Genomic DNA, 13,918 nt, shown 5'->3' on the forward strand with positions numbered 1-13,918 from the left:
CAAATTATTAAAAATTTGGTTATAGACAAATTAGTTGATGCAGAAATTTTAGGTGAAGAGGCTCTTGAACTTAAGGTCGAAAATGTTGACGCCTTTAAATTAAAACAACTTGAATTAGAACATGAACTTAAATTAAAAGAACTGGAAATAAAAGAGATGGAGAAAATAAGAGTAAAAGAACTGGAAATGAAGGAAAGATTGGAAATGGATAAAAAAGAAAAAGAAGATGAATTTAAATTAAAAGAACTGGAAATGAAGGAGAGGGAGAAATTAAAAGAACTTGAAATGAGGGAAAGGCTAGAGATGGAGAAACTGAAAATTGAAATGGTCAAAGAAGAAAGCAACACTAAAGTTCACTCGAAATCAGATTATTTTGATGCAGCAAAAAATATACGTTTGGTTCCGAAATTTTGTGAAAAAACAGTTGATAAATATTTTCCACAGTTTGAGAAAATTGCAAATAATTTGAAATGGCCAAAGCCGTATTGGACTACGATGCTGCAAAGTGTTTTTGAGGGTAAGGCAGCTGAAATATACTCCGCACTTCCATCAGAAAAAAGTTCTGATTATGACACAATGAAACAGGAAGTTTTGAAAGCCTATGAGCTAGTACCAGAAGCATATAGACAGAAATTTAGATCTTATAAAAAGTTTGATTCGCAAACCTATGTGGAATTTGCTCGGGAAAAAGAAGATCTATTTGATAAATGGCTTACGTCAAAGAAAACAGATAACAATTTTGATAACCTAAGACAATTGATGTTATTAGAAGAGTTCAAACAATGTGTTCATTTAGACTTAAAAACACATTTAGACGACAAAACTGTTGAGTCAATACATGATGCAGCTGTTATTTCAGATAATTATACTCTTTCACATAAAAGAAGTTTCAAGGGTCAAAATGTTAATACTTCCAGTGGAAATTACAAAAATCAAAGCACTGAGCATACTGATAGTAAGCCTGTTCCACAGAATAAGAGTCAGTCCAGTTATAATATGTCTAGTCCAAAATTTGATACTTTTGAGAAGAAGTCACTGACTTGTGCTTATTGTAAGAAGATTGGTCACCTGATGGCTGATTGTTTTAGACTCCAGAAGAAGAATGGACGAGATAATAAGCCGAAGACCAGTGCTTGTACGACACCTTATATTACCAGTACATTGGAATGCCCTGCGCGTCAGGCTTTTAAGTCCAGTTTTTGTGATTACATGGAGGAATACAAACCCTTTATGTCTGATGGGTTTGTTTCTATTGTTGATGATACCACTCTTCATCCTATTAAGATTTTACGGGACACTGGAGCTTCTCAGACTTTATTGTTAGAAGGTGTGTTGCCTTTGTCCGAGAATACTTCTGTTGGTGCCTCCGTTTTGTTACAAGGTGTAGAGTTAGGTTGTATAGATGTTCCTCTCCATCGTATTTATCTGAAGTCAGATTTAATAACTGGACCAGTTGTTGTAGGTGTTCGTCCTAATCTCCCTGTTGAGGGTGTTACATTATTGCTAGGAAATGATCTAGCTAGGAACAAAGTGGTTGCTGAACCAATTGTTACCAGTGAACCGGTGGTGGATGTTAAATCAACTGAAGATGATGCTGAATTGTATCCAGCTTGTGTTGTTACTAGGGCGATGGCTAGAAAACAACAAAATCAGAATTTGCAAGAAGACAAGTTTGATTACATGGACCTTTCTGACACTTTTATAGCTGACATTGAAGGTCCTGGTAGCTCAGAAAAGGCCATTACAAAACCACCTAGTGTTAACAAGAATATTATTATGCCATGGCCAGACGTTAACAGCCATTCATTAGACCGAAAGAATTTATCTGAAGAACAACATAAAGACCCTGAGGTTCTTCAGCTCAGCCAGAGAGCTCAACCACAGGAGGAAGCAGACAAAGTGGCCGAATGCTATTACCATCAGGACGGCATTTTAATGAGGAAATGGAGGCCTCCTGATGCCACCCCAGAGGAGGAATGGAGAGTGCTATACCAAGTGGTGGTGCCTAAAGTTTATAGGCAAGAAATTATTGGTCTTGCCCATGACACCCCCTTGGCTGGGCACTTAGGTATAAGGAAGACTTGCCTAAAAATATTGCAACATTTCTACTGGCCCAGACTTAGAAATGATGTTGCAGAATACTGCAAATCATGTCATATATGCCAGGTTGTTGGTAAGCCTAACCAGAAAATACCACCAGCACCACTTCTGCCTATTCCAGCCTTTGACGAACCTTTCAGCAGAGTTCTAATTGACTGCGTTGGACCTTTACCAAAGACCAAGACTGGAAATGTATATTTATTGACAATCATGTGTACATCTACTCGCTTTCCTGAAGCTATTCCGCTCAGAAATATCAAGACAACTACTATCGTCAAAGCTTTGATCAAATTTTTCACATTAGTAGGACTTCCTAAGTCTATACAGTCCGACCAGGGATCAAATTTCATGTCAGGTTTATTTCAACAAGTCGTATACCAGTTAGGGATTGCTCAATACAGATCAAGTGCTTATCATCCAGAATCTCAAGGTGCCTTAGAACGTTTTCATCAAACATTGAAGAACATGATTAGAACTTTTTGTCTTCAATTTGACAGAGACTGGGATGATGGAGTTCACTTTCTACTTTTTGCAGTCCGAGAGGCTGTTCAAGAATCCCTTGGATTTAGTCCCTTTGAGTTGGTATTTGGTCATACTGTAAGGGGACCGTTAAAATTGATTAAGGAAAAGTGGCTTACTGAACATACTGACTTGAATCTTTTAGACTATGTATCTAGATTTAAAGAAAAATTGTTTACTGCTTGTCAAATTGCTCAGAAAAACTTAAAAAATGTACAGAACAAGATGAAAATATGGTATGATAAAGATGCCAGGGACAGAGTTTTTGAGCCTGGTGATAAGGTACTTGTATTTTTGCCAGTCCCTGGACATCCTTTGCAGGCTAAATATTGTGGTCCTTATACAATAGAGAGTAAAATTAATGATTTGAATTATATTGTAAAAACTCCAGGTCGGCGCAAACAAAATAGAGTGTGTCATATTAATATGTTAAAACCATATTTTGAGCGTACTAATGTACTATGTGATAGTAAACCAGTTGCCACTTTAGGCATGGTTAAATTTGAGAACAATCATGACAAACCAGATGTAATTGAACCAACTTTTAGTATTAAAACTATGGAAGAGACAGTTAGATTGAAAAATTCAGAAATTTTGTCAAATTTAGATTCAAAACTTGCACATCTGTCTTTTGATCGTAGAGAAGAAATAAAAACTTTGGTATTTTCTTTCAAAAATCTTTTTCCAGATGTGCCTAACAAAACAACTGCTGTTTGTCATGATGTTGATGTAGGAGATGCTTCTCCAATTAAGCAACATCCTTACCGGCTCAATCCACTCAAACTTGAAGTTATGAGAAAAGAAATTAAATATATGCTTGACAATGATATTATTGAGCCGAGTAACAGTGAATGGAGCTCTCCTTGTCTCCTTGTGCCAAAACCAGATAAAACCTTTCGTTTCGTGACTGATTTCAGAAAAGTAAATTCAGTCTCAAAATCTGATTCCTATCCGATTCCAAGGATAGACGATTGTATTGACAATATTGGTCAAGCAAAATTTGTGAGCAAATTTGATTTATTGAAAGGTTATTGGCAAGTTCCATTGACACAGAGAGCTCGTGAAATATCAGCTTTTGTTACACCAGATGGCTTATTTCAATATACTGTAATGCCGTTTGGCATGAAAAGTGCTCCAGCTACATTTCAAAGAATGATCAATAATGTTATAAAAGATTTAGACTGTTGTTATGCTTATATTGATGATCTAATTGTATGTAGTGATAGCTGGGAACAGCATTTAACACATTTGTATGATACTTTTGATAGATTGTCAAAATCAAATTTGACTGTTAATCTTGGTAAAAGTGAATTTTGTCAGGCCACTGTTGATTATTTAGGGCATACAGTTGGCCAAGGTCAAGTAAAACCTATAATGGCTAAAGTGGAAGCTATTTCCAAATTTCCTCCTCCTACAAATAGAAAACAACTTATGAGATATTTAGGCATGATTGGATTTTACAGGAAATTTTGTTCAAATTTTGCTACTGTTGTTCAACCATTGACTCATCTTTTACGAAAAGACTCTAAATTTATCTGGAGTGAAAATTGTCAAAACGCTTTTGAAAATAGCAAATCACTTTTAATTAATAGTCCAGTTCTGATTACTCCAGACTTTGAAAAACAATTTAAACTTGCCGTTGATGCAAGCGATGTAGGAATAGGAGCTGTTTTATATCAAGAGACAGATGATAATGTTGAAAAACCTATATCATATTTTTCTAAGAAATTAGATAAACATCAGAAAAATTATTCAACTATTGAAAAAGAGTGTTTTGCAATGTTGTCAGCACTTCAACATTTTGATGTATATTTGAATCCCACTGTATATCCTATTCTTGTTTATACTGATCATAATCCTCTCACCTTCATGCATAAAATGAGAAACAAGAATCAGAGGTTGACTAGGTGGAGTTTATTGTTACAGGAATATGATGTAATTGTAAAACATATTAAGGGTAAAGATAATGTAATAGCTGATGCTTTATCTAGAGCTTATTAAATCACTTTGTATATATTATGTATTTTTGTTCATATTATTCATGATAAGTTTTTGTTACACTAAAACTTCTTTTAAGGGGGGAAGTGTTATGATATTGTAATTATTATGTTTATTTATGTTGGCCTAATTTGTGTTGTATGGCCTGATAGTTGTTTACCAAATAATCTTATAACTGTGCAGTTTAGAAATCACTGGAACAATCACAGATACTTATGGAATGATTGGAACTTTCTATTTGACGATTCTAGAATGATCCTTATAAAAGATGCGTAATTTAAACTTCTACGTTATTCCAGAAACTTCCGTTGTAACTTTCCAGGATTTTCCACAATGTTCCCTTCTAGCGTGTTCTAGAATAATCCGTCACAACTATATATATACAGACACTAAAGTTAAACTCTCATAATTAAACTTGGACATAGACATTGATAGACATTAGTATTCACAGCATTTGGATTGACACTTTTATTCTACAAACAACATCATACTGGATTGTGACATTAGTAGTGAACATAATATTCAAATTGGATTCTGAAAGATTTCCGGATACAGATAAAGATAACAGATTGGACTCATATTTTGACAGTTAAGTTAACAGTAATATTTGTGTAATACCTTTTGTAAACTTTTGTATATTAAATATTGTTAAATTTTACTATTGATTTGTGTCTTTTGTTGGCTACAATTTAAAGGCGATTTCTGGCCGTAACAGTGTATTAAAAAAGCAACAGGGGGTATAATGATGGACATATAGGGCCATCATGGTGAACATATTATTTATGGCCACCATTGATAAGATAGAGTCACATGTAGTACTGTATATATGGTATGAAACTTATACACAATGCTTATTACAACAAAACACAGATCAAGTGTGAATTTTGGTGGGTAACACTTTTTCCATTCTTGAGTTATGCCCAATATATACAAATGGAAAAATTATTTAATTTTTGTTTCCTTTCTTTCAAATGTTATAAAAACTTACACAATGTTAAGTACCACAAAATTCAGATCAAGTACAAATTTGGTTAGCGTTACTTTAACAGTTCTAGAGTTTTGTTTGGACACATAACAGACTTTCAGTTTTGAATTTTCCTTGGAGTTTGGTATTTTTGTTATTTTACATTTTCCTTTATAAGGTTATATGCAAGTGTTATTATCTGTGTCACATGAACACATTCCCAATTTATTTTAAGAAGTCCTTGATAGCTTTGCTTGTTTGATAAGCGAAATATAACTGTATTTAGAATTTGGACATTGGACCATAAAAGGCAAAAGTTCTTTGAACTCTATGTCAGAAACCTTTGCTTTGTCAAGCAATAATCACAAGCCAAATTCAGAGCTGTATTAAGCTTGACTCTTTGCCTTGAGTGTTCATAGTTCGACCTCTGGTCGTATAAAGCTGTAACCTGTAGAGCATTTTGTTGAAATTGATGAGATGTTCATCTCTATTACAGTGAAGAAGCAAGAAGAATACAAGAAACAAAAGCTATTGAGGTAGAGTCTAGGTATGTCATGTTAGAAGATAGATTGTAGAGAAAATCAGAAAAGGTATGATAACATCTTCATACAAGTAAAAGTATTTAAACAAGGTCAATGTTTCAACTTAGGAAAAATAATTTCCATGAGGCATTACTCTTGTAAAAATAGCTGATAGTGCCAATTAGCATACTATCTGAAGACATTTGCTAATATATAAACCATTTTATATAAATTTCACAAAAATTAGACATTGAATAAGCAGCAGAAATGTTCTTTAGACTGTACTTAGCATTGTGTTGTTACTTTAGTCCTGTTAAAACATCAAATATTGTGTCTGAAGTATTTTCTCAAAAACATGAAGAATCAAATATTTAAGTTAAAATGAAGTAATAGGAGTTATTGACCTTTAAACAACAATTTTTACCAATGTTTTGCTTTTTTGCCTATTATCTGAAAAATATAACAGATAAATAGAAACTTAAACAAGCAAAATAGATCAACAAGAAAGATCTATGAATAAGTTTCATTCTTTTAATTGTCAGTGAACCTCTTATTAGAAATATTGCCCTTTTATCCATATATGGTGGTGGCAGCGTCATCAACCAAGACACATTTTGTTTCCAGACAATAATTTTAGTTTAAGCTTATGGATCTCTTTTACCAGATGGTTCAAAACCAAAAATGAAGATTGGGATCTATTTTAGGGGTTATGGCCCTAACAGTTTAGGAATTGAGGTGGCCAAAAACAATCATTTTATACGACCACAAAATTTGAAAATGTTTTGGTTGTATATTGGTATCACGTCTGCGTGGTTGTCGTCTGCGTCGTCCGAATACTTTTAGTTTTCACACTCTAACTTTAGTTTAAGTCAATAGAATCTATGAAATTTGAACACAAGGTTTATGACCACAAATGGAAGGTTGGGATTGATTTTGGAAGGCCAAAAAGGGCCCAATTTGGCATTTTCTTAGTTTTCGCACTATAACTTAAGTTTAAGGCAATATTAAATTTTGACACAAGGTTTATGACTACATAAGGAAGGTTGGGATTGATTTTGTGAGTTTTGTTCCCAACAGTTTAGGAATAAGGTAGCACTTCACAGTTAGAAAATAAAATTAAAAATGAGCCCCAAAATGTTTTATCATCTCCTAATTTCCTGGATTTCTAATACATTAACCTAACTTTTTGTGTTGTACATGTGCATATGTATGTAATCAGTATCTTCCATAGATTTGATTTTCAAAAGTTAAAAGGGTGAAAATTAATTCCTTTTATGTGTATCCATGGCAACTTTCTGCATTTATTTGCCATAAAATATTGCAAAAAGGGGGGTCAACATGTCACATACCCCCCCAAAATTTGGATCAAACTAGAATTTCAATGCCTTTGAGTGATACCTATTTAGAAACTGTTTTCATAAATCTTTCTTATGATCAAATGAAATATGGGTGTCTTTCGCCTCATTTTTTCATAAAATCCAATCTCAAAGTTCGTGCGATAAAAAGTTGGAAAAAAACATTACAATAATTGCCGGACCAATGTATGGTATGGACATGCAAATACAGACTGCTGTGAGCCAAGGCTCCGTGTTGAAGGCCGTACTTTAACCTATAATGGTTTAATTTTTAAATTGTTATTTGGATGGAGAGTTGTCTCATTGGCACTCACACCACATCTTCCTATATCTATGTCATACAGAAAACAGCCTATATTACAAACAGTACATGACCTTGATGTTCATATAAACCCAATACAAAGGCTATTTCAATACTCAGCTTTACAAAAATGTATTTTATTGCACACTAGCTCTCATATTTGAAAAATCCACAGGGGCCAAAATGCGAAACTACACACCTAACCTAAGGGGCCTAAAAAGGGCCCAAATAAGCATTATTCTTGGTTTTCACACAATTACTTTAGTATAAGTCAATTGAAATCAATGAAATTTAAACACAAGGTTTATGAACACAAAAGAAAGAATGGGATTGATTTTGGGAGTTGAAGTCCCAACAGTTTAGGAATTAGGGGCTAAAAAGGGGCCCAAATAAGCATTTTTCTTGGTTTTCGCAACATAACTTAAGAATAAGTAAATAGAAATCTATGAAATTTAAACACAAGGTTTATGACCATAAGAGGAAGGTTGGGATTGATTTCCGGAGTTTTGGTCCCAACTAATTAAGGGCCAAAAGGGGCCAAAATTAAGCTTTGTTTGATTTCATCAAAGATTGAACTATTGGGGTTCTCTGATATACCGAATCTAACCATGTATTTGTTTTTGGGAGTTATGGCTCTAACTGTTAAGGAATAAGGTGCAAAAAAGGGAGGAAAAGGGTTTCCAGGTAAATGGACAATTACAAAACATTATTTAAAAGTAGTGTAAGGTAGGTAATTGAAACTCATTTTAATATCTCACCTAAACTGCTCTTTAATAAATTATGTATATTGGAAATTTGCCAAAAACTTTATTTTTAATAAATTCCAACAAATTTTGCCAAAAACTTTAGGTTAATGAACTTCTTTGGAAATTTGCCAATATAAAATGTTGCATTGGAGTTATCTTTCTTTGTCCAGAATGGTAGTTAAATTAATTTAAATCATGACTGTTTGACATTTTATGTTTTATGATGTATTTAAATGAGTAGTTATTGTTAACTCCATAAGAAATTTGAATTGAGATCATTGTTGGAATAAGGGAAAGGGGGAGGGGGAAAAATTGTTGGGGTTTAATTTTACTTATTTCAGATTTCAGATTACACCAAAATTCACAAAATTTCCGAATTTTTCCTATTTTGAACTTTAACTGGACTTGCAACCCGGAGTAGTTGTTTCCTCAACGTATTTTGATGAGAAACACGACCAGTCATTATGTGCCTTTAAATTTAACGGTATTTGTCAAGGTTTCAGTCCTCTGAACTCCGTGTTTCAGACCTTGAAGGTAAGCCCACCCCTCCAAAAAAAATAATTTTGTCCGATATCAAATTTTGAAGTTCGTATTTGAGCTCAAAATGAATATTAAAAGTGAGAAACATGACATGAATAGTTTCAGATTGAGAAAATGTGCATACACTACGAATTAAATGGTATTACTATGACCTCTTAATGTATGGAGCGCCATTGATGCCAAAATAATGGTGGTCTGGGTACAGCCGTAATATTACGGCCCCCGCACGACAAGGGTTAAGAAAATTAACTCTCTCAAATTGTACATACGAAAAAAAATATATTCCTCCCTGAAAATTTTAAAAAGAACTGAAAAGGGGGAAGGGGATACGACGAAAATTTTTAAAAAATTTTCGTCGTATATTGCTATCACGTTGGCGTCGTCGTCGTCCGAATACTTTTAGTTTTCGCACTCTAACTTTAGTAAAAGTGAATAGAAATCTATGAAATTTTAACACAAGGTTTATGACCATAAAAGGAAGGCTGGTATTGATTTTGGGAGTTTTGGTCCCAATATTTTAGGAATTAGGGGCCAAAAAGGGCCCAAATAAGCATTTTCTTGGTTTTCGCACTATAACTTTAGTTTAAGTTAATAGAAATCTATGAAATTTTGACACAAGGTTTATGACCACAAAAGAAAGGTTGGGATTGATTTTGGGAGTTTTGGTTTCAACAGTTTAGGAATTAGGGGCCAAAAAAGGGCCCAAATAAGCATTATTCTTGGTTTTCGCACAATAACTTTAGTTAAAGTAAATAGAAATCAATGAAATTTAAACACAAGGTTTATGACCACAAAAGGAGGGTTGGTATTGATTTTGGGAGTTTCGGTCCCAACAGTTTAGGAATTAGGGGCCAAAAAGGGACCCAAATAAGCATTTTTCTTGGTTTTCGCACCATAGCGGTAGTATAAGTAAATAGAAATCTATGAAATCTAAACACAAGGTTTATGACTATAAAAGGAAGGTTGGTATTGATTTTGGGAGTTTTGGTCCCAACAGTTAAGGAAAAAGGGGCCCAAAGGATCCAAAATTAAACTTTGTTTGATTTCATCAAAATTGAATAATTGGGGTTCTTTAATATGCCGAATCTAACTGTATATGTAAATTCTTAATTTTTGGTCCCGTTTTCAAATTGGTCTACATTAAGGTCCAAAGGGTCCAAAATTAAACTTAGTTGGATTTTAACAAAAATTGAAACCTTGGGGTTCTTTGATATGCTGAATCTAAAAATGTACTTAGATTTTTGATTATTGGCCCAGTTTTCAAGTTGGCCCAAATCGAGGTCCAAAATCAAACATTGTTTGATTTCATCAAAAATTGAATAATTGGGGTTCTTTGATATGCCAAATCTAACTGTGTATGTAGATTCTTAATTTTTGGTCCAGTTTTAAAATTGGTCTAAATTAAAGTGCAAAGGGTCCAAAATTAAACTAAGTTTGATTTTAACAAAAATCAAATTCTTGGGCCTCTTTGATATGCTGAATCTAAACATGTACTTAGATTTTTGATTATGGGCCCAGTTTTCAAGTTGGTCCAAATCAGGATCTAAAATTATTATATTAAGTATTGTGCAATAGCAAGTCTTTTCAATTGCACAGTATTGTGCAATGGCAAGAAATATCTAATTTCACAATATTGTGAAATAGCAATTTTTTTTTAATTAAGAGTTATCTTTCTTTGTCCAGAATAGTAAGCAAGAAATATCTTATTGCAAGAATTTTTTTAATTGGAGTTATCTTTCTTTGTCCAGAATCAACTTAAATCTTTGTTATATACAATATACAATGTATATTCACTTTTTACTACCAACTGATAAATTTAAATAATCTTTACCATTCAGTGTTAACAAGCAGTTTTTTTACATCTTAATATTTTATGATGTATTTAAATGAGTAGTAATTGTTGCAAACTCCATTAGAATATTTTAATTGAAATTAGTTTTGGAATAATGGAAAGGGGGATGTGATTAAAAAATTGGGTTCAATTTTTCTCATTTGAAATTTCATAAATAAAAAGAAAATTTCTTCAAACATTTTTTTGAGAGGATTAATATTCAACAGCATCGTGAATTGCTCTAAGAGAAAACAAAAAAATTAAGTTCATTTGAATACATTCATTCTGTGTCAGAAACCTATGCTGTGTCAACTATTTAATCACAATCCAAATTTAGAGCGGAATCCAGCTTGAATGTTGTGTCCATACTTGCCCCTACTGTTCAGGGTTCAACCTCTGCGGTCGTATAAAGCTACGCCCTGCGGAGCATCTGGTTTTAAAATAATTTCTTAAAGATTTTTCCAACATTTTTTTAGGTGAGGAGTGTGGGGACAAATATTTGGGCATATATGAAACAACAAGTATTAATATAACAGGTGATGCACACCAAATAGGGCATGTAAATTACTGCATATATATATATAACAGATTAACTAACTCAGTAATGTGCAACAGCACAGTACTGTGCAATAGCAAGAAATCTTCAATTGAAAATTGATACAAATCTTTTTGCAAATTTCAATGGGATTTATTTGAAGTCATTAATTTTTTGGGGTTCTAACCTTGTACAAATGTATTACTATTTTGCACCTTGTATTACTATTTTGCATATTGGGCCTCATTTTTAAATTGCTAAAATTGATAATGGAAATGGTCTACATTGATGCTCAAATTTAAACTTTGTTTTGTTTCATCAACAACTTAATTATTGTGGATCTATATATGCTGAATCTGCATTGATCTGATTGTGATTTTGTATTTTTGGCCCTGTCAAAAAGTCACAGGACAAAATGTCACAAATAATGTGTTGACAATTGTTTGAATATGTAAGAGAAATATCTTGAAATATTTACTTTTTAATACATATATTCATATTAAAGTTTAGGAAATGTGTCATTATACTTGAAAAATGAAGATTTATTAAATTTTAATCGTGCAAAAGAAAGATTTCTTTGCACCATGCCGCCATTTAAATGCCAAGCCACTTTGACATTTTGTTTTTTTAACAATTATTTTATCATCTTTAATATTTTTTTGATAAATGTTGTCTAACAAGTTGGTTTATATACAATAGTTCAATAAAAATACAAAAATATTTTTGTAGAAATAAGCGTTTTTTGTTAAAAAAAAATAATCAGAAAAAATGAGTTGTGACTTTTTATCCTGTGACTTTTGTCATTGACTTTTTGTCTGTGACTTTCTGTCCTACATTCTTTTAAAATTATTCCATATTAAGATTTAAATGGTCCAAAATGAAACTTTGTTTGATTTCAGCTAAAATTAGAAAAGTAGATAAGCAACAATGATCAGAAAGACAAGATCTACACATATGTTTACTGGTCATTATCGCCAGTTCATTTCTTATTAGAGTTATTGCCCTTTAATGACAATTTTCCCAATTTTAGTTTTCTGCCTTTTACAGGTATTATCTAGAAAGCTATTATCAGTGGCGGATCCAGAAATTTTTTATAAGTGGGGGCCCACTGACTGACCTAAGAGGGGGACTGCTCCAGTCACGCTTCAGTGATTCCCTATATATAAGCAACCAAATTTTTTCCCATAAAGGGGGAGGGCTGAGCCTCCTGCCCCCTTAATCTGCCTCTGATTATAGATAGATAGGTATTCCCTTGAATAGCAAAAATTATCAGCAAGTTAATATCTACAATGAAGTTAACATATCCAAATTTGTCAGTTAACTTCAGACAATCTCATTAGAGTTCTTGCTTATATATTAATGAAGATTTTAGCAAATATTTCATTTTTTTGCCAATTATCTTGAAGATTAGGATGATTGTTATCTTTTCCACTAGGTTAGACACTTTAGCTAGTAAAATATCAAAATAAAAAAAGATGAAGCCATTTTCTGGTGACTCACATTTTTCATAAATTGCATGAATACAATGCAGATGGCTACCTAACAGTGCACCATCAGGTTTGTATTTATGTATTTTAATCCTGTTTCTAACAATGTAATATCTTAATGTATGTCAAAAACTGATCAGATTCCCTCTCATGGACAATGTATATAAACCAAAGTTGCTATAATGAGACCTGATTTCTGTGCATCATGATTTTATTCTTTACAATCCATTTTAACCTAAAAGAAATGCTCATGAGAGTTAATACTGTACATTGATGGCTATTAAAATTCGATAACAAGGCCAAATATGTTATTGATGACACACACACAAAACAAAACTGTGCAGATCAACCTGGCGGCTGAGCAATTTATGAAAACAACGTCATGTATACATGGAAAAAATAGCAGAATAAGATTTAAGCTCTGCCATATTGGGAGTGTGGTAATTGCGTAACCACTACCAATTTACATTTCAAAACAAATAAAAGAAATTATAGATATATATGAATGTCTGATAAACTAATGAAAAATACCAGTATCTAGTACCTTACAGATTTTTTAACGATTTTAAATTCAATAGAAAAAACTTCATGTATAAGATAAAATTATAACCCTGTTCAAGGTAGACAATCAACATATTGACTTTATGAAATTGAACATAGACTCATAGTTCATAAGAATATAACTCTTGTATACAAATGACACATCAATCGAATTATTTAGCTGCAAATTTGTTGTAAAAAATAAAGGATTAATTAAAATGTTCAATATATATATATTTCTTCCTCAGTCAGCAAACCATCAATACATTGGAAAAAAAAGTGGAAGGTCTACAAGGAGAAAAAGAAAACACGTACGTAAGATATTTGTATGTTTTTTGTCTCGCCTGTGAACAAAGTTTCAAAAAGTGAGACTTAATAGCAATTGTTTTTTGGATGACAATATATGATGTTGACATTGACATAAACAATATGTTAAGTTTTCTGCTTAAGTTATATTAGTTTGATAGAAATTAATTCAAAG

At 32.6% G+C, this 13,918-nt stretch overlaps 1 protein-coding gene across 1 annotated transcript in view; it reads left to right on the forward strand.

Annotated features, from left to right (window-relative positions):
• Positions 1-13,918, forward strand: part of LOC134695794 (interaptin-like) — a 67,108-nt gene that overhangs the window by 24,114 nt on the left and 29,076 nt on the right. Inside the window, exons 4-5 of the mRNA XM_063557203.1 lie at positions 6,078-6,128; positions 13,686-13,748. Coding sequence (XP_063413273.1) covers positions 6,078-6,128; positions 13,686-13,748 — 114 coding nt within the window. The remainder of the gene's footprint in view (positions 1-6,077; positions 6,129-13,685; positions 13,749-13,918) is intronic.

Source organism: Mytilus trossulus, chromosome 14, assembly GCF_036588685.1.
Source record: "Mytilus trossulus isolate FHL-02 chromosome 14, PNRI_Mtr1.1.1.hap1, whole genome shotgun sequence".
Lineage (NCBI taxonomy): Eukaryota > Metazoa > Mollusca > Bivalvia > Mytilida > Mytilidae > Mytilus > Mytilus trossulus.